This window comes from Loxodonta africana, chromosome 2, assembly GCF_030014295.1.
Source record: "Loxodonta africana isolate mLoxAfr1 chromosome 2, mLoxAfr1.hap2, whole genome shotgun sequence".
Classification (NCBI taxonomy): domain Eukaryota; kingdom Metazoa; phylum Chordata; class Mammalia; order Proboscidea; family Elephantidae; genus Loxodonta; species Loxodonta africana.
In genome coordinates, this window is record NC_087343.1 from 151,008,090 (window position 1) to 151,029,486 (window position 21,397).

A 21,397-nucleotide genomic window follows, 5' to 3' on the forward strand; every position below is an offset into this window, starting at 1 on the left:
CTCAAGAGGAAATAGCGCCGTCAACATCTTTTCCCCATCTGCTCCCTCCCTCCCTCTCGGTCTTAAAAAAAAAGTGGTCCAGATATAACCACTGTACCCCTCCACACCCCCCACCCCCGCAAGCAACTGAACCGCCTATGATGTCATAATCACAATCCCATTACCTCATCCTGATGGGGCGGGGGGGGGAGAGGGAGGAGAAAGAGTGAACAGCCCTAGGCCCTCCTCAGCTTTACAAAGTGTTCTGGCTGAAGGCTAATTACAGAATCTAGTGGGAACGGCCCCGCATCCGTTGTAAATGCTGCGTTTATAAGGTTCGAGCCGATCCAGCAGCTGGAAGAGGGGCTCCAGGGACTCAGAGCAGGCCCTAATCGGCACTTGGACTACACGTCCCAGCAGCCTTTACGCTGCGGACCGGTCCTCCGCAGCAGGAAAGGGGATTCCTTTACAGAGGCGGCGGTATAAGGCGGGACAGAAGAACAGGTGAGAGGAGCCTCGGCTAATTCTGTTACGCGGTCCGAACTAAGTGGGAAGCTGCACTTGGGCCAATGGAGAAATGGAGGGCGGGGGCGATGGCTTTGTTTACCTTCGTCGGGTACGGCTTCACCCGCGGGTTTCTAGATATGCCTCCAACTGGGCACGTCCACCTTCCGCAATATTTGAGGGGGGGTTACCCGATAGGGAGGCAACCATCCTCAATCCTAAATCAAAGCGCCAGGCTCGTTCCTGACAGCGCTATCCGAGAAAGACTTTGAGAGGGAAACGACGCGGGGCTTAAGCCCCAGCGGGCGATTCAGGAGGATTCTTTGAACTGGTGCGATCCTCCCACTCTCCTCAGGGGCCCATTGGTTCGCGCCGGCGCCTTTTAAGGGCACCGTGGGGCGAACCGAACGCTCAGAGCTGCTCCGGCCGCGGCCCTGGGAGCTGGAGGAGCTGCGGTAGGTGGCGGAGGGCAGGTGGTGCTGGGGCCTTGGGGCGGGCACCTCGACCGTCACTCCTTCTTCCCTTTCTCCCCTCCCCCAACCCAGCCGCCCGCGCGGCCGGGCTTCTCAGGCCGCCTCCGCGGGGAGAGCACGGGACCTGGTGGGGGAGGGGGTAGCTGAGTGCTAGGTCCCAGACCCTCTCCATCCCCTGCGTCCTGAGTACGCTTCCCGAGGCCAGATGATGGAAGCTGAGTGGGAAGAGGCGAACGACAACCCCCTTGAGCTAGCCCTGGCCCTCCCCACCCCCGCCCCGCAGGGGCCAGCGGACGCCCTATGCCCCACCCCGCGGGGACAGGCAGGGCAGCAGAGGGAGAGGTGGAAGATTGGAGGGGGCCTAGCCTTTTGCTTCTTCATCGGGGTTGGGGGAGGGGTGCACCCCACTTGTCACCCTTATCGCCACCAGAGCTATATGGAGGAAGAGCAGTCAGGTCCCCTCTTACCTGTGCCTGCACCTCTCTGCCTCTCATGTTTTTCTTTGGTCTCCCCCAGAGGTGTGGGGCTGGGACCTGGGGGGAAGGTCCCCAGGGGATATGTGATTCTTCTTCCCCTTGGCTTGACTTAATCTTAGGTTCGAGGTTTCAGCACAACCTCAGCATCCCTGAGGCCCGAGTGTCACTGGTTACTGCCGTGTATGGGAGATGAAGTGGGGTCCGATCTTAATTTTAGGGGGCTTGTGGAGGAGGGAAAGCCTGGACTGAGAGTTGGACCTGGTGGGGTTGTGAGGAGAGTCTAGAGGCCTGCTGCTCAGTGAAGGGCTGATCCCTGTGCCAGTTGTTAAGCTGAGAAGTTTTAACTTGTTTCATGAACGTTCAGGGCTATATCTACCCCTCAGACATACAAAATGGAAGGGGAACGAAGGCGGCCAAGAGAGGGCTTTTTAGATACTTTTTTCAAAGCCTGCCTGAGAAAGAGGAGGCCCCTCGCGGAGCTGGTTTGCCTTCTTTTGTGTCCTGGTTTGATTCCTTATGGCTTCCGTTCTGTTCCCCCTTTCAGCCTGGCCTGTTTTAGGAAACTCAGGCTGAGAGTATCAGTTGCGTGGTGGTAGTTGCATTGTTCCAATTACCGCTGTGTGTGGCCACATCCCAACAATTAAAATGCAGGAAAACACAAAATCACTCTCTTCACTTGATCCCAGAGAGGGCTGGGAGTTTGCTGTTTGGCCAAATGCCTCATGAAAAGCTTGAAAGAGTTGGCCTCACTCCCTGCTCCTCATGGCCGGTCAGCCTGAGGCCTGGGGTCTTTGGGGTAAAAGCCTGCAGTTAGGTTCCCTCTCCGATTGATCTTTGGGGGCAGAGTTAAGAAATCAAGAGCAGAAGTGATACAAGCGTTAGCTTCTGCCACAAGAACGTAGTGTAAGCAACTAAAGTGAGTTCTCAGGAAACTAGGACTTTGTTCAGAGCGTTAATAATTATGCATGATAACGACAGTTAACTATAATGATGATTGACTTCTCTGGCACCTTTTTTCCAAAAAACTCCAACTACATTCACATGTTTTCCTTTGCTCTTCCTTGTGGCCTCTCTCTGAGGTGGGAATGGAATAAAGATGATTCTCTGTTTTTTGAAAAAGTAGAGAGTGATTTGCCCCAAGGTCACAGAAGAGCCCTCTTGGGCTTTTGTTGGTACACAGCCAGAGAGACAGACTCTATTGCCTTCTTCATCTTAATGATATCATCGCTTCTGGTATCCCGAGGCTCTGCAGAGTAACAAACGAGGGGTGAGAAATGGCAGTCTATGTGGATTCCTGATTCATACAGGCCAGGTGGTATGCTTTTGTACATTATTCACGTTTCATGTTATTTCCACCCTGGGTACAGATTAAGATTATTGTGCCCATTTTACATATGGGTAAACTGAGGCCAAGGAAGGTTAAATGATTTGCTAAAACTATCAGAGGAAGCTGGATTAAGATTTAGATTTTTTTGATCCTTTGTTCTCTCTAGGAGCTGCTTAAGAGTTTACCTGCTAACCAGAAGGTCACAGTTTGAATCCACCAGACGCTCCTTGGAAACCCTGTGGGGCAGTTCTACTTTGTCCTTTTGGGATGCTATGAGTCGAACTTGACTCTATGGCAAGGGTTTTTTTTTGTTGTTGTTATTGTTTTAGCAAATTTTATCTGCACATTCTGGTGGACTGTCTTCCTGCTTGTCATTTTTGGGAGTGGGCAGAATGGTACCACTGTGACACTAGGTTAACCTCCGAATTTCCCTTGAGCAAGACCCCTCAGGCAATTGTGTGATCTTGAAGCCTGTTCTCTGATGAGTTGGTTTGCTTCTGACCAGAAATTGACTCCGAGAGAGTCTTGATTAACTGTATGCATGGTCTTGGAGTTAGATCAGACTAAAAACTTAGTTGGATGAAGTCAAAGAGGAATTGTTGTTGTTTTTAATATGTATAGAGTTGAAATGTAATGAAAACTACCCTGATAGTGTTCCTTTATCCTCTTCCATTTTACCAGAGAATATGCACAGTGTCTGTTGGAGAACAGTAATGTATCAGCTGTTCAAGCTAAGGGAGGACATAAAATCTTATTTATTCTGATTGGTCTAAAGCAGAAAGTCATTCTTATGATCACTGCGTCTCTCTGTTCTGTAGTTTGGGAGAACGGTGTTTCTGTTCTCTTCTGACCCTGACTGGAAGATAAGGAAAACATTGGGTTAATTAGAATGGGAATAACCATTTGGGCATCCCTCTCTTTCCTTTCAGCTGTTTTCTCAGTGGTGCTGGGGTTCTGGGTAGACTCAGCAGAGCATGAACCAGGTTAGGAATGGCAGATAGGTTTCAACTTGCTTGTCAACTACAGTTCATTTTACTGGATATCTGAAATGCCAAGTTCAGAATGTTTCTGAGGCTGTGTTCTGAGACTGTGTTTAGGCTTAGCAGGAAAGAGCTGTGATCAATTAATAATGTCTGCCAGAGGTGTAGGGGTGCTGTGGTGTGTGTGCCATGCATTTTCCACCTTTGGACCAGGTACATCTCTAATATCACTTGGGGCTGGTCCCTCTGTAATTGGCAGACTCAGCAGGCATGACTGGAGAGGGAAGTCCCAATGGTGCTAGAATGGTGCTGCAGTGGCAGAAGACGGCTCACGAGTGAGGTCTGGAAGAACGACAGGGAAGACATCCATCATTTGCTCCAAATTGTGCAAGTCAAATCCTGGGGAGAATCATGATAACCCTGATCACTGAGCAGCTACAGAAGCAGACTCTGGATGAGCTGAAATGCACACGCTTCAGCATCAGTCTGGTAAAAGACCAGTCTTCCTGCTTCTCCACAGCCCCCCCCCTCCTTTTTTCTGAGGCTGTTTGTTGCTACTACTTCACCCTTGTCCTGTGCTGTATGAATCGTGGTACTTGTACTGGAAGAGCCCACTAAAGGCTCAAAACCCGGCCCAAAAGGAAGGGGCAGGGATCGTTCCATTGGTAGAGAAGGGGCACTTAAAACTTGGGTGGAGAAGGGTTTGAGATGTTGGAAGATGTTGATTGTTTTACTGACTAACTTTGGGAGGACAAGAGGAAGAGAACTTAGCAGTCCCTCACATCCCTACAGCCCACAAATTCAGGGATGAGCTGAAGAGGGCTTCCTGGAAGTCTGTCAGTGCGTCCTGAGCTGGAATGACTATGGATATTCTTTCTCTCTTAGCCTTTGCCTGATCATGCAGACATCTCCAACTGTGGGAACCCTTTCCAGCTTGTGTCTGGTAAGGCATCTGTGTGTGTGTGTGTGTGCGTGCGTGCGTGCATTCACACATTGCTTTCATGACTTCCAGTGGCCAGGGCTAGCTAGCCTACTTGCAGAATTTTGTTGTAAGGGTCACTTTGTAAGATGAGTTGATTGTCTCTATTTTACTGCTACAGGATGGAAGTTACCTGTTTTCGTTTGCTGTTACCCTAACCTTGTGGGGACTTTCATAATCTAATTTTTTTGAAGAGGCAATATACTCACATAGTAGAAAAATTTTTGAATAACAACAGCAAGGCTATATGGAGAAAAGCCTCCCTTCCGCTCTTGTCCCCTATTCACCCAGCTTTCATCATCTCCCTAAAAGTAACTCCTGTTAATTAGTTTCTTAAATATCCAGCCAGAGTTTCTTTATACAAATAAAAAGAATATAATGTACATTCTTATCTACACTTTTTTGTTTAATACAAAAGGTTGGTTACTATATATGTAATTCTGTACCTTATTTTTTTCAGTTAACTAATATAGTTAGGAGATCTTCCATATGAGTGCATTAAGCGTTTTCTTATTTTTTAATAGCTGCATGTGATTGCATAGTATGGATGTATCAGTGTATCTAACCAGTCTCCTATTGATGTTTATTTAGGTTATTTCCAGCCTTTTGTTATGACATACAAAACTTTGGTGGCTAACCTTGGACATATGTCATTTTGCATATGTGAAAATATATCTGAGGCATAAATTCCCAGATTATGAATTACTTGATCAAAGAATCTGATTGTGGAGACATTTAGATGAAGTAGACAACCAGAACTCCCTAATCCATGCTGCTAGGCCATTCTGCATCTTGTTTTATTTTCTGGGATACCTCACGAGGGACATGATTTGTAAAAGCATCACCATTCAACCTCTGCCTCCTGTTTATTAAATACTTGCTGAGAGCCAGGTACTGTGTTAGAAGTACACACTGGACACATGGTCCCTGCTCTCATGGAGGATAATAGTGGGGGAGAGCTGTTGACCAAGTAAAGTCAAGTGTGAGTTTTCTCCATCATCAAGTCTTAAGTTCATAATATTTGTCGGTTGCTCTGAATCTCCAGCCCTGTAAATTCCAGCCAGCTAACCAAAAAAAAAAAAAAAATTTTTTTTTTTTTTTTTTAACCAGAGGCAGTTGGAGTAGGCCTTGTGTCCCTTAATTAACTGTCTCCCAAAAGTCACAGTTTTGGTTAGAATGTAGAGAGTGAGGACCATTCCTTTTAGTCAGTTTCCTGTCTCATCCCTCAGTCTCCCCATTCTGTTTGGATTTAAGAGAAGGCCTAAGGGAAAGGAATCGGTGTGTGGGTAGTCAGGAACACGAGCAACACCAAGTCTTAGGGTTTCCCAGGCATTGGTTCTTCCGTCAAAGGCCTTTTCGCTACCCCGTTTGCTCTCCTTAGAAGTAAAAGTGATCTCTTATCTGCTTGATTACTTTTTACCTCTTTGTAGCACCTTACTTACATCTTGGTGTTTTTGACACATGGGAAGAGGAGAGGTCAAGGAAGGAGAGCATAGGCCTGTTTTTCAGAACCCAGGGTAGAGGAGTAGGGGAGACGCTGAGTAGTGCTGGGTGAGTGGGGTGAGGGATGAGCAGAGCATAGACATATGCCTGTCTGTTTTGCTTGACTCGTTTTACCTTGGAGAAGGAGTGGCGGCAGTACATGAAAATATATTTTAGATTCCAGGTGATTTCTCATAATGGAAGCAGTATAGCACAGCGGTTAAGGAATCTAGCCTTGGTGTCACTTAGGTTTGAATCCTGCCGTGGTCATTTGATTGCTGTATAACCTTAGGCAAGTTACTGGACTTCTCTCATCTATGAAATGGAGATAATAATAGTACCTACCTCATGAGGTTTTGGGAAGAGGAAATCAGATAGCCTATGTAAAGTGCTCGGTGCTCAGTACGGTGTGTGGCACATAGTAAGCTCTTGAATATTGTTAGCTGTCCTTAATATTATTTTTATTATGAATGCCTTCCAGAAGGTGCTTCCTGGAGGGGTCTGTCCCACTGTTCCTGTGCCGAATTCCAGGACAGCCTCAACCTCAGCTACCACTCCTCAGGCTTGAGCCTGCACCTCAGACCACCCAGCCGAGGAAGTTCCCTACAGGAGCAACCCCTCCCCCAAGTCCTAAGCCCTGAGCCCCCAGACTCAGAGAAACTCCCTGTGACCCCTGCCCCTCCATCCAAGAGGCATTGCCGCTCACTCTCAGTGCCCGTGGACCTGTCTCGCTGGCAGCCGGTGTGGCGGCCCGCCCCCTCCAAGCTGTGGACTCCCATCAAGCACAGGGGCAGTGGTGGAGGGGGCGGGCCGCAGGTGCCTCACCAGAGCCCCCCAAAGCGGGTCTCCAGCCTCAGGTTCCTCCAAGCTCCCAGTGCCTCTTCTCAATGTGCCCCAGCCCACAGACCCTGCAGCCCCCCTTTCTTCAGCCTTGCCCTAGCCCAAGATTCCTCTCGACCCTGTGCTGCCTCCCCACAAAGTGGCTCCTGGGAAAGTGATGCTGAGTCCCTGTCACCTTGTCCACCCCAGCGTCGCTTCTCCCTGTCACCCAGCCTGGGCCCGCAAGCAAGCCGCTTTCTGCCCTCTGCTCGGAGCTCCCCCGCATCCTCCCCGGAGCTGCCCTGGAGACCTCGGGGCCTCCGCAATCTTCCCCGGAGCCGCTCACAGCCTTGTGATCTGGATGCCCGCAAAGCTGGGGTCAAGCGGCGCCACGAGGAGGACCCACGGCGGCTGCGGCCTTCCTTGGACTTTGACAAGATGAATCAGGTGGAACCAGTGGGACAAGGGGAGCTTGGCGGGAATGGGGGGACTCAGTTCTCATCCTACTCTTAAGCTGTCCCCTTGCTCCAGGCCCTCTTGGTAGGACCTCCCCTAGAGCTCTTTTCTCTCTGAGGTTTTGCCAGGGTAACCTACCATCTTGGTTTGCCCAAGATTGTCCTGGTTTTAGCACTGTAAGTCCTGTATTCAGTCCTGGATGTTCCAGAGAAACTGGGGTGAGATCTATGTTAAACCTTCCAACAGGGATCCCAGGGTGCCCTGTTAGAGACACTTTCCCTCCTCTTAGAAGAGGCATATGCTACAAAAGTCCTATCATCAGTGCCCCCAACCTCTTGTACTCAAGGCTGATTTAGCCACTTGCTCTTCAGTGCTTCAAGTGGGTCTGTGAGAGCTTAAGCAAGACAGGCTGCTATATCATTCATCTGTCCAACAAATGCTTTTTTGACTTACTATAAATGCAGTTGTTGTATGCACTTGCCCACTTTTTTCACTTTTGTTCTTCTAGACCACTGGGTCACAAGCCTCTTTGAGAATTTATTCATACTGGCCTCCAACCATTCAGTAAACATTTATTGAATACCTACTATGTACCAGCTTCTGACTAGACCCTGGGAATTTAGTAGTGAAACAACTAGACAATATCTTTGCCCACATGGAGCTTATAAACAAGCTTCTAATCTTGAATCCGACGGAAACTATTGACTCTTTCCCCAGAAAAATGTACATGTATACTACATTTTCTAGATTTTATCAGGAAATTCACAAAGCTCACCCTAAAACCTAGGACTCCTGCCTTTAAGGGTAGCTGAAAAGGACACTTTGAGATACTACTTGGACCAACATGCTCTAGGAAGTTAGTATCTTTCTTTGCCTTCTTAACTTTGTTATTTGTTTGGCAGAAACCATACTCAGGAGGTCTCTGTCTTCAAGATACAGCCCGGGAAGGCAGCAGCGTTTCTCCACCATGGTTTATGGCCTGTAGCCCCCCACCCCTCTCTGCTTCCTGCAGCCCAGTTGGGGGTTCCTCCCAGGTGCTGAGTGAAAGCGAAGAGGAGGAGGAAGGGGCCGTGCGGTGGGGGCGGCAGACGCTAAGCAAACGGACACTGTGCCAGCAGGACTTTGGGGATCTGGACTTGAATCTGATTGAGGAGAACTAAAACTGAGAGGCTACTTCCTGGGGCCACACAGACTGACTCTCTTATGCCTACTAACAAGTGTCGAGGCCCCAAGGCTGGGGGCCCAGCCTGGGAACGGGGGTGAGTGGAGGGCTCCGACTCAGGGCAGCCGGAAATCTTCTCACTCCAGGAAGCTCAACCATGCCGAGAGACTGGCCGGGACAAGATAAACGGAGCTGGTGGCGGGAGGGACAGCCCCAGAGCAGACCCTTCCCATGGCGGCCCTGAGTGTGAGTATCCCTGCCACTGACAGAGCGATGGGCAGGGAAGGAAGGGGTCTGCTGACCCCAGCTCGGGGAATTTCACTAGCCCCTTTGCTTCAAAGGGCACTTGTGTCTTAGAATTTGGCTAGGGTGGGAGGTTCAGTCAGCCTCCTCAGAGAAATTGTGTGAGAGCGTTTGTGTGCATGGGAGTGTGTTCAAGTAAAGGCGTGTTTGCGTAGCCTTAGGGAAGGAAGGGGTTTGCTTCCTAACAGCAGAGCATCGTGATTCCCCAGGATGCTGAGTTTTCACAGGACAGTAGGCTTGGTCAAGGAGTTAGAAGGGCACCAAGTTTTCCTTTTTTCTGAATAGCTCTGGAGCGAGGCTTGTGATCTGTCAGCACCACTGGCTCTGCAAAGGACTCTGTTTTGGGTCTTTTAAGTTCTGTGACCTCAATTAATGGTCTTTTCCTCATCCCTATCCCCTCCCACTAGGTGGATCTAGTATTGGGCTGGAGGGGAGGCTCCACATTTATACTGAGCTGGCCTTTTTTTCTCATCAGATTGCCTAGGCTATATGCATCCTGCCTCTCTCACTCTCTAAGTAGATGCAAGCTCATGTGGGCAACTGAGGCAGTTCTGAAGGGCTCCATCTTTCACTTTTCCTTTTTACTGAAGGGACCTTTCTGCCCTCACACTCTGACCTTTGAAGTCAGAGACGAGGAATGAAGATCCTGTGTTGGTCCCCAGTATTTATTAAGGCAGACTTGCCGCAGGAGATACGGTGTTCAGGTCCTGCAGGCATGAATGAGCTCACCCTAGCACTGCCCATTGCAAGCAGACTGTAAGGAAGCCTATTCTTGTAAGATCCAGGCCCAACCTCTCTTCTGACCTGCTTGAGAAATGGGTGCCTGCATTTACTAGTTTGCTTGTCTTCCATTCCTGCCAGGAAATGTTTATGTGCCTCTAATTGGCCCTGAGAGACCACAGGGAGGTTGGGGCTCACTAAGGGATTGGCTGAGGATGTGTAAAGCAAAGGCTGTGAGGAGCAATTGGGAGTTTGTTGTTGTTGGATTGAATTTCCTTTTTTAAGTTTCTCACCCACAACTTGAGCTAGGGCAGCAGGACTCAGTGGCTACAGTGATGTATTTAAGGACTGCAACTACCATGGTAGGGCTGGCACCAGTGGAAATGGTGTACTGAAGCTGTCACTACAATAGTTTGTGAGGCTTTGTCCAGCTTTGATTAGACCTTGCAGGACCAACTTGGACCTGCCTTCCCTGTTTATTAGAAGAAGGGCCATTTTCTTTTAAATTTCCAGGGTATCTTAGGACCCAAGTTCCTCATGTTATGGGAACAGTCCAAGGTCTATGTGTTTTCTTTCTTGTGAAGTTGATCCTGACATTTTCTGGGACTCCCACATGTCAAATAAGAGCATCAGTGAGGCTCCGGCCTTCTCGCCTGTTTTCCAGAGAAGAGGTGGCCATGTCTTCTTGAGCCTCTGGCACTCAGAGGCTCTACCCTTCCAGGGCTCCTCTCCTACAAGTTACCACGTATTACCAGTGGGCCACCAGGTCTGTGGGGCCTGAGGAACTGCTCCGGGGAAACCAGGGAAACCATGAGCCTAGGAGTTGACCATCATTGGTTTCATCTCTCCCCTGGCTCTTCTCCCTCTTCAGGCCATAATATAGGTCATAATTTCCCTGGTGCCAGCTTCTTTTCCTTCTGGGGCATCCTCATCCCTGGGCTCTCTGCTGCAGATTGGCTGTGCCAGCTTCTATTAGGCCACTGACAATGCCAGTGGAGTCTCTGGGCCCTAAGCTAAAGAAGTGAGGGCAGTAATTCTGCCTCTATCTTGGTTTCCCCGAAGCCCAAGGGCAGCATCCTTAGGGGAGAAAGTCTATAGATATCGTAGTTGAATTCCATTACTTTAAGACTGGAAGGTTAAACTTGCCAGAACTATCATCTTGCTTCCTAGTCTAAGCACCCCTGGGCCTGGGACAAGCCTTTTCAAGAAGTGGTTCATTTCGCTTTACACAATAGATCTGTTTCAACAGTTCTGTGTAAACCAGATGCTATTTTTCAATGCATTTGGACTGCTGACCATTTAAAAGCAGCCTATGATTGCTTCTTTTGTAAAGCAAGCAACTTCCCTCTACTTCAGCTGTTTTGACTATTTGGATTTTCACGTACTGGGCTTACCCACAGTGGAGTACACCTCTGCAGGGCTTGTGGTTGACGCTGGGTAGCCATCTCCATCCGTGCTGTGTGTGTGGTGTGGCTGACCAGTAGGTGAGTATTCTTGCGTGTGTGAGTGAAGCCACTCCCAGGCTGGTGCTCTCCTCCTGTGCCCGGTGACTGCCCAGTGGCAGTTCCAGCTGCCCTTCACTCCCACCTGCTGCCAAAGTCCCTGTGCTGATGGGATTACAAATACAAAAAGTGAAAGAAAAAAAAAATTTCGTAAACTTTGTTTTATATTAAAAAAAAAAAAATCCATAAGTCTGTGTGTGTTAAACATGAGGTCCTGCCTCTGTGGCTGTGTTTGAAAAAATAAAGTTTTATTAGAATAATCCATTTTCCCAAGCAACCTTGTGTACTACAGTGTCTTCTTCCCTTCCGCACAAAGAAAGGCAAGGAAGAGGCAGGGAGAAAGCTGCCTAACTCTTCCAGCCCTTCTTCTAGGACATGGTTGGGCCTTGGCCCTTAGAGGGTGGCATCTGGTCTCCAGGCCCTTCACAGCTCACAGCAGATCATATTCTATGGCCCAGGCTTCTGTTAAGGCCTTGGTTATTTCTGGCAGCCTGCCTTGCTGTGTTTCTCTGATATTTATACCTGTCTCCTCTTCCCTACTGTTAATCTCACTTCCAGCAAGTTAAAGTCGAGTATTAATACATTTCAGCACCTTGAGAAATGCTTGGTGGTACAGTCAGGAACTTGTCTAGATTGGTTTGTAGGCTTTCGGAGGTGGGGAGAGAAGGCAGGGTGGGAGACTTAGCCAGGAATCTCTTCCTTTCTTATGCATTTTCATGTTAGGTCTTGGAGAGATGAAGATTTTGTCGTCAGAATTCAGATCCAAAGACATTGGCAATTTCTCCCTCCTAAAAATACTGCTGTTGAAAAATTATCCTAGCAGCAGAGCTCTTTTGTCCTAGAAGAAGGTATTTTTCACTAATGCTTCAATTTGGAATGTTTGTGTGCTGAAAGGAGCTATGTGGCTCACTCACTCTCTATTTTAGACCTTTCTATTCCACCCTTTCTTCTCTCTATGTTAGCATTCTTCCAATGTGTGTGGGTGAAATCTAGTTGCTTAGAGATCCAGACAGGAGCCTCTGTGCCTAAGGCTTAGCCTTCTTTACCAGCTGTGGTGCTAACTTGCCAGGTGGCAAGAAGAGTCAAGTTGCTTAGCCTATGTCCTAGTTTCCTGCTTTAAACTGGAGACACTCACCATTGAATACCAATGAAGTGTGCAGGAGGATAGGATTGGCTTGAATACCTGGAGCAGGAACCTTTCAGGGGGCAAAAATACATCCTAAAAAGAGTGGGATTTGTCACCTGCCCTGAAAACAAAAAGAGGGGCTTGAGGGGTGCCGTGGTGTGTGGTTGGAGAAGCTTAGAATTACAGTTTTTCTCCTTAAAACTGCTGTTTCATTTCACCTATTGCTAGAGGAGGGGTAAAGTTTGAACATCTGAAGTGACTTCCTCCACCCCCTTTTTCCTTTCTTTTGAATTATTTTGTTGGATTTTTCTATTGTGCTTATTTTGTGAGGCTGAGTATGATATATTTTCCATTCCTGAAGTCCTGCTAGTATAGGAAAGAATGCAAACTTCATGAGGGCAGGAGTTTTGTTTTATTCACTGTTATGTCCCCAACAATTTGAAAAGATTCTAGCACATGAAAAGTTCCCAGCATATTTTTGAATGAATTTCCTACCTCTGCCCCTCCCATCCCTGAACTAATGCACATTTCTGTCTCTGGTGCTGGGAGAAGCCAGCCTTGGACACTAAGATAGTAATTAGTGCCCCATGTGAGAAAATCCCAGCAGTGAATTTTGATAGGAAAGCTGCAGAGTAGCTAGGTCCTGTATGGATTCACTCTTGTTCCCCTCCCGCCAACTACAACTTGTACTTAAGAGGGGTCTCTTGGCCCAAACAAGCATTCTGAGTCTGGCCTCAGGTTGGTGGGAGATGGAAGTTCCAAGGAACAGGGAGAGAGAAAGTCTAAGCAAGTGTTTACTTGGTGCTCTGTAGTGTTAGTTCTAGAGTGACTTCCCTAGATATTTTGTATTTTTATAAATGTCAGTAGTTGGTGGCCCCTAAACTTTGGTACAAGAAAAGTAGGCCAAGGGTGTAGACAGGTTCTGGACAGGAGATAACTTGGCAGTCACAGAAGTCTTAGAGAAAGAATCAGCTACTGCCAGCAGATCATTAAAAGAAATGGCCACTTTAAGTTATTAGTAGGCCCTTTATCTTTCTGGTTTGTATCTGCTTCCACATATCGACTCGACGGCACTGGGTGGTTTTTTTCCGTATATACTTAATCTCTGCATCTGTGAAACCATGGAACTACTTAGTCTCTGACATTATCAAAGTTAAACTTTTGAGTTTGTCCACTCCTTGGTGGTTGAGGCAGGGCAACCATACCAATCTAGAAAAAATCTTAGCATCTTCCCTTCTCTACTGCCCCCTCTGGGTAGACTTGAACTTCCAACCTTTCAGTTATCTGCCAACCATGTTAACCATTTGCCCCACCCAGGAACTCTTGCCATTCTATACTGCCAATAAATACTTCATGGGTTCCTTTCCCATTGGGCAATGTGTTACAGCCACTGGATGTGATAATGACACTTTCCACTGGGTGAAGCAGTGGATAACTCAGCAGGAGCTATCGATCTTCTACATCTGAACCAAATTCAGGTAGGAGTGAAGGGGTTTTCTTTGCTCCCAGCCCTACTGTTTCCTTGGTAAGATGTGATGCTACTGAACCATAGAAGAGTGTCCCTTTACTCAGTCTCTCCATTTCCCCTAAAATTTGAGTTGAGTTGAGAAACCCTAGGACTTACTCAATAACATTGTCTAGAAAAGGGAAGTTCCATGGGTTAAAGGCAAAAACCAAGATGCTGGCACACTGCCTTCAGCCAGTGGAATGTGTCATAACATCCAATGTATGTAACACATTGTCTGATAGGAAAGGAACCCATGAAGTATTTATTGGCAGTATAGAATGGAAAAGAGTTCCTGGATGGTGCAAATGGTTAACACAGTTGGCTGATAACTGAAAGGGTGGAAGTTCAAGTCTACCCAGAGGTACCTTGGAAAAAAGGCCTGGAGATCTGCTTCCAAAAAGTCAGTCACTGAAAACCCTCTGGAGCATGGTTCTACTCTGACACACATGGAGGCACTATGAGTTTGAATCCACTTCAGGGCCGGTTTGGGTTATAGAATGGAATGGCATGTTACTTATGGGCCAATGAGAAGGGAGCTATTTTATCCATGGGCCAATGGGGAGAAAGTAGCTTATATTTTCAGGATAGGAAATCAAGGGGGTATGGGGCACCGACTTATTAACTGAAAACATCTACCCAGTAGGTACGTTGCCCCTCAGTCTGTCACCTAAATAAAAGTCTTTGGTGTCTGAGAAGGGTAAGCTAAAGCCTCAGATACGGGACCCCTCTGAGGGAAGGCTGGGACCAAGATGGTGCCATGGGAGACTGAAGGACCCGCCCACCTCCACACCCCCGGCCGGATCTGCAATTCCCCTCCCGGCCGCAGGGGGCACTGCAGGCCCCGGGGAGGTTGGGGCGGAGCGCTAAGAGGGGCCCGGAGCTGCCGTCCTGCTCCGGAGCGCGGGGGGCGCTGTGCGGAGCCCAGGCTGCGGCTCCGCTCCCGGCCACGGGGGGCGCTGCGCGGCGCCGGTGGTTGGTGGTGGCTGTTGGGGGGGGTGGGGGGAGCCGCGGCCGCGGGTGGTGCGGAGGGAGGCCTTGCGGGCGGATCGGGCGTTCGGCAGCGGAGGTGGTGGGAGGCGGTGGGCTGGAGTGCGGGTCCGGGCGGCCCTGGCGATGGCGGACGCGGCGGCCTCCCCGGTGGGCAAGCGGCTGCTGCTTCTGTTCGCGGACACCGCGGCCTCAGCCTCGGCTTCGGTTCCCGCGGCGGCGGCAGCAGCGGCGGCGGCAGGCGGAGATCCGGGGCCTGCGCTGCGCACTCGGGCCTGGCGGGCCGGCACGGTGCGGGCCATGAGCGGGGCGGTGCCCCAGGACCTAGCGGTGAGTGGCGGCCGAGTCAGGCACTCGACACCGGGGCTGAGGGGCCTGCGGGCGGCCTCCCCGGGGGCCTTTGTGAGGGGGCGGTGGGGTGGGGGTGCCCCAGTTCCGCGCCCCCCGATCTCCTCAGCGCCCCCCGCCGGCTCTTAGGCACCCGGAGCTCTGGCCGGCATGGCTTCCGCGCCGAGGTGCGCGTCTCGGTTTCCCCCGGGGGGCGGCCGGGGCGCTTGGAGCTGCAGCTTCCAGCCGGCAGGCCCCGCCTCCTGGGCGACCCCTTTTTCGGCGTCCCCCTCAAACGCGCGCGTTCCGAGCAGACCCCTGCGCCCTGGGTTTCCTGGCCCCTCGGAGTTCGGTCGGTGCTACCGCTGCCTCCTGGAAGACGCGGACCTGTGCTCTTCAGCCTCTCCCGGTAGACCTGCGCCCTGTTCCCGTCCTCCCGGAGCCCCGAATGGGGCGGGAATGTGGGCAGTTGTGGGAGGCACAGGCTGCAGTCGGAGCTGCTCGGGGCTTTTTTATCTGGCAGTTACTTCCTTCTTGTCTGAGCCGTGCTCGGCCTGGCGGTCTCCAGAACGGCCAGCTCTCGAGACTCTTTTGGACTCTCTCTTTGCGCCTCTGGGTGACAGGAGCTGCAGTTGTGGCTGTTTTTTATAAGTTTGAGATCTGTCTTAGCAGCCGAATGGGGCTGCTGGTGATTTTTGCTCCCAGCTCGGCTACTCTTCTCCAGCCTTGGGAGAGGTTTTGTTTTGAAACTTTGTGCTGAAGCTTGGCCGCTTTCGAATACGTGACTCGGTGTGTTTTGTGATTAAAGTTGTTTAGTAATAGAACTTTAACTGTTTAATACATCGGGACCGTGATGTATTATTTTTGTTAATGTGGCGGCAAAATATTGTCTTTGAACGTCTGTAAGCCTCTTTGGTTCCGCATTCTGATAGCCGCCCGAGCTTCTTTGGTGAGATAAGGCTATGAAAAATAGGAGGATTCTTTCGGAATGTAATAGATCAGCTGGCAGAAGGTAAATATTCTTGATGAACTTGCTTATGCAGATATTTTACTCACTGTAAACTTGAATGCATTTTGTGGGCTTTGTGAGTTATATTGTAGGATTCTGATATTCGTTTTTCTACCTACTGATTTAACAGTGCCAGGCTCCCTACCCCCTAACCCCCACCCCCCCATGTACAAGCTTTTTGGTTGCTAGGCTTGTGCTGCCTTAGGCCTCAGCTTTGCTTCTCCCACTTGAGTTCATTTGCTTTGATCTTTCTCGGTGCTCTATTAGAAAAGCCGTTAGGACATTTACGAGACTTCAGTGGGGCAAATTTGTAAAAAACTAAAGGTGGTGGGCATGATGATTCAGAAGGGAGATTGGGAGAGTAAAGTAAATTCCTCTGCCCTCTTTTTATAAAATGACTTTTTGTGTTGGGGTGGGATAGAGGTGTTCCTCTCAGATTGAGTAGTTCACTCTATACCCTTGGATGCAAAACATACTTAAGATCCACCATTATATGCAAACTTTGACCAACGGCCTAGTTTGCCCTAGTTTTTCAGTCTAAATTTTATTTTCTGGTTCTCCAATGATGGTTTTCTCCATCAAATGAATTGCTAATGAGCTCTGCACCTGAAATGGCTACCCATTCAGTTAGTTTCCTGTGTTCCCTAAGGGCATAGGTTTTTGAAACTCACTGAAATGCTGGACACATTCTGCTAAACTAAATATTGAATATTTTGCTCTTAGGCCCATGGGGTTGATTTCATAAACCAAGTAAAAAGTTGCAGTGATTCTTGGAATTTAAAGCAAGGTGTACATTACAACTGAGTTGAAGTCTTGCATGGAGCTGTATGCATATAGAAGCAAAAGCAGATTTGGGCTTCGAGAATACATTTTTGCTTGTATGTATGCGGAGGAACAGAGATGAGAAAACAACAACAAAACTCAGCCTTTAGAATAAATATTTTACCAGCTTTCAAAACTGCTCAAGAATTGCTCTTACTGTAATGAGACTCAATTAATGACAATGGCTCGTGTAGAATAAGAGCTAGCCGTTTTGTTTTCCTTTTTCATTAAAGAGATTTCCTTTGGACCCAGGGCATGTGGGCTTTTCCAATTTGCACCACACTCTGTAGTAAACACAACCGTCCTCCAATCAAAAGTGCTCTTCCTGTACTCAAGGGTGGAGTTTACAAGCAACCGGTCTGTGATTGGACAGATTTTCATTCAGTTATGTTTAAGATGTTTTCAGGCATGCTTGGTTTTGAGTAATGCGTAGCAGGGCGCCCCCTGTTAAGGATGAGTAATTGAGGGTTGAATGAATGATTTTCTGAAATGATTGAAAACACTTCTCAATTTTAGGATCCATTAATAACCCTCTTCCTAAATATATTTTGACCCAGAAATCTTTCAAAATATAGTACAGATCCATTTAATGAACCCTTTTTTGGAAAAACAGTAGCAAAGTCATGTGCTACCTAAGATGAAATATGAGAAAAAGGAAATGATTGGGAGTTTTGTTGATAAGGTTATGATAGGTGAGGATCTCCACCATCAAAGCTACACTGACAAGTAACTACTGAGATTTATAGCTGAAGCAGGAAAAACGATCCCCCTCCCCCCATGGAATAGTAGCTTTGTTTGTGTTTCAAAGTAGATCTATTATGTTAAAAAAAAAAAAAAAAAAATCCTGTGGCCAAATTACTTTAATTGATTTTTATGCGTTTGTTTGTAACTCTTCTTTCCTAATCTGGTGTCCTCTTTATGTTCCTATATCATTATTGGCTCATGTAAGTTACAGAAAACTTGGGACCGTCGTATATATAGGTATGGTAGGTAAATACACATAAACAAAAAAATGAATGTTTCCCTTTTTTTGTTGTTGTTATAAAAGCGTAACTTGCATTTGGCAAAATGTCAAACAGCCAAAAGTGTGCACAGAAAAAGCCAATAATCTCTACCCCACTCTTACTAATTCCACCAAGGAATGGTAAGTTATCTTTGCTTATCTTAATGCTGGTAGTATATATATATATATATATATATATATATATATATATATATATATAGTATGTATATAAACATTCATCCATATGCAAAGAGTTGAGTTCCCCCCCACCCCACAAATGGTATTATACTGCACGCTACTATGCAGCCTGCTTTTTTTTTTTTTTTTTCCATTTAACATTACCTATATCACGGGCATTAATATCTATAGCTCTTACTTTTTTTTTGATAGCTACATTATATTCCATAGAATAGATGTATCATAATTCATTCAGTTATTCCTCATTTTGGTGGAAATTCAAGTTATTTAAGTTGTTTTTGGCACTACAAACAATGCAGTGGTAAATATATTTGTACATATAAAACCAGTTGCTGTCGAGTCTATTCCGACTCATAGCGACCCTATAGGACAGAGTAGAACTGCCCCAGAGAGTTGCTAAGGAGTGCCTGGTGGATTCGAACTGTTGACCTTTTGCTTAGCAGCCGTAGCACTTAACCACTACTCCACCAGGGTTTCCACTTGTACGTATATCCTTATATAATGTGGTTTTATTTCTGTAGTTTAGCCATACATGAGTGGAATTGTTAGGTTAAGGAGTGTATGTATTTATTATTTTTTTAGGTAATGCCAGGTTATTTTCCCGTAAGATTGTAGCATTTCATACTCCCACCAACAGTGCTTGTAGTGCTGTTTCCCTTCACTCTTGCCATTCAGGGTGTCATCAGTCTTTCTCATTTTTGTCAGTCTAATGGGTGAAAAAAAATAGTATCTAGCATTTCTGTGACTACCAGCCTTTTTCTGTGTTTATGGGACTTTTTCATTTCTTTTATAAATTATCTGTGCACATCTTTTGCCCACTTTAAAAAAGAAATGGCAGTTGCCTTTATTGTTCACTATAAGTTCTGTGCATATTAGGGATATTAACTCTTTACCTGTCAAGTGTGCTGCGGTAATTTTCTCTCATGTGTCTTTTGACTTTGCATATGGCTTGTTTTGCCATACAGAAAAATAAAAATTTTATGTCGTCAGATCTCTCTGACTTTTCTTTATAGCTTCTGGGTTTGCTTGCTTTAGGAAAATTGCCTCCATTTTGAGCCTATATAAATATTCTTCAAAATTTCTTTTTAATATTTTCGTTTTTTATTTTTCCCTTTTATTTATTTTCTTTGGCCCATCCAGAATATTTTTGTGCATGACGTGTGAGGTAGGGGAATCTAAATTTTTTTTTTCTGTTGATTAACAGCACCAGTTTTATTAAACCATCCTTTTCTTGCTGTATGATAGAATTAAATGATGCTTTTAGTAGCATCAGTTTGTTTTGAATGTCTACCTGAGCTGTCTCAGCTATCTAGAACTTGAAAGAGGAATGAAAGCATATCTGCCTTATTTTTTTATCCCTTAATCTTTAATCTCTGTCTTGGGGAAAGGTGGACTCTAAAATATTCCTTTCCTTTGATTCTAGATAATGTAATAACTGTAGCAGTGTTCAGGCTAGTACCAGGTTTCTTCTATCTGGGAGTCGTCCAAAAGGAGTGAAAGCATATCTGCCTTATTTTTTTTACCCTGTCCTCCACACCCAACTTTTCCTGTCTCTCAGGGTAGGTGAACTCTAAAATACTTCTCTACTTTGTCTATAGACAATGTAATAAATATAGTAGTGTCCAGGATTATTGTAGTTGTTAGGTGCTGCCAAGTCAGACTCATAGCCACCCTATGTATAGCAGAACCAAACACTGCCTGGTCCTGTGCCATACTAAGATTGTTGCTATGTTTGAGCCTATTGTTGCAGCCACTGTGTCAGTTCATCTCATTGAGGGTCTTCCTCTTTTTTGCTGACCCTCTATCAAGCATGATGTCCTTCTCCAGGGACTGGTCACTCCTGATAACATGTCCAGAGTACATGACACAGAGTCTCGCAATCCCCTTTTCTAAGGAGCGTTCATGCAGTGCTTCTTCCAAGACAGATTATTTTGTTCTTCTGGCAGTCCATGGTATATTCCGTATTCTTCACGAACACCATAATTCAGAGGTTCTTCTTCGGTCTTCTTTATTCATTGTCCAGCTTTTGCATGCATATCAGGTGATTAAAAATGCCAGTCATATGAGTCTGGCCAACTTTAGTCCTCAAAGTAATGCCTTTGCTTTTGAACACTTGTAAGGGGTCTTTTGTAGCAGATTAGCCCAGTGTAATCTGTCTTTTGATTTCTTGACTGCTGATTCCATGGTGTTGATTGTGGATGCAAGTAAAATGAAATCCTTGACAACTTCAGTATTTTCTTCGTTTATTATGATGTTGCTTATTGGTCCAGCTGTGAAGATTTTCTTTTCTTTATATTGAGGTGTAATCCATACTGAAGGCTGTGTAGTCTTCGATCTTCATCAGTAAGTGCTTCAAGTCCTCTTCGCTTTCTGCAAGCAAGGTTGTGTCATGTGCATATTATAGGTTGTTAATGAGTCTTCCTCCAATCCTGATGCCATGTTCTTCATAGAGTCCAGCTTCTCGGATTATTTGTAAGGCATTCAAATTGAATAAGTATGGTGAAAGGATACAACCCTGATGCACACCTTTCCTGATTTTAGACCATGCAGGATTTCCTTGTTCTGATGGAACGACTGCCTCTTGATCTATGTAGTGGTTCCATATGACAGCAATTTAAATGTTCTGGAATTCCCATTCTTCCCAGTGTTATCCATGATTTGTTATGATTCACACAGCCAAATGCCTTTGCATAGTCAATAAAACACAGGTAAACATCTTTCTGGTATTTTCTGCTTTCAGCCACAATCCATCAGACATCAGCAATGATCCCTCATTACCACATTGTCTTCTGACAATCCAGCTTGATTTTCTGGCAGTTCCCTGTTGATGTACTCTTGGAACCGTTGTTGAATTATCTTCACCAAGTTTTTTTTTTTTTTTTAATTGTGCTTTAAGTGAAAGTTTACAAATCAAGTCAGTCTCTCACATATAAACTTATATACACCTTACTACATACTCCCACTTACTCTCCGCCTAATGAGTCAGCCCGCTCCCTCCTTCCAGTCTCTCCTTTTGTGACCATTTTGCCAGTTTCTAACCCCCTCTATCCTCGCATCTTCCCTCCAGACAGGAGATGCCAACATAGTCTCAAATGTCCACCTGATGCAAGTAGCTCACTCCTGATCAGCATCTCTCTCCAACCCATTGTCCAGTCCAATCCATGTCTGATGTGTTGGCTTAGGGAATGGTTCCTGTCCTGGGCCAACAGAAGGTTTTGGGACCATGACTGCCAGGATTCTTCTAGTCTTAGTCAGA

The 21,397-nt window shown here is 46.7% G+C and overlaps 2 protein-coding genes across 3 annotated transcripts in view; both read left to right on the forward strand.

Moving 5' to 3' along the window:
* The first annotated feature begins 4,119 nt into the window (after positions 1–4,119).
* Positions 4,120–14,650, forward strand: FAM53C (family with sequence similarity 53 member C). The gene is made up of 4 exons (XM_023549386.2): positions 4,120–4,228; positions 4,625–4,682; positions 6,682–7,466; positions 8,378–14,650. The coding sequence occupies exons 1-4, from the start codon at positions 4,151–4,153 to the stop codon at positions 8,633–8,635; spliced, it is 1,179 nt and encodes a 392-aa protein (XP_023405154.1). The 5' UTR covers positions 4,120–4,150; the 3' UTR covers positions 8,636–14,650.
* A 243-nt stretch (positions 14,651–14,893) lies between these two features.
* KDM3B (lysine demethylase 3B) overlaps positions 14,894–21,397 on the forward strand; it is a 77,812-nt gene continuing 71,308 nt past the window's right edge. For both annotated transcript variants that reach the window (XM_003404522.3, XM_023549407.2), the window contains exon 1: positions 14,894–15,112. In XM_003404522.3, coding sequence (XP_003404570.1) covers positions 14,909–15,112 — 204 coding nt within the window. In that variant the 5' untranslated portion in view covers positions 14,894–14,908. The remainder of the gene's footprint in view (positions 15,113–21,397) is intronic.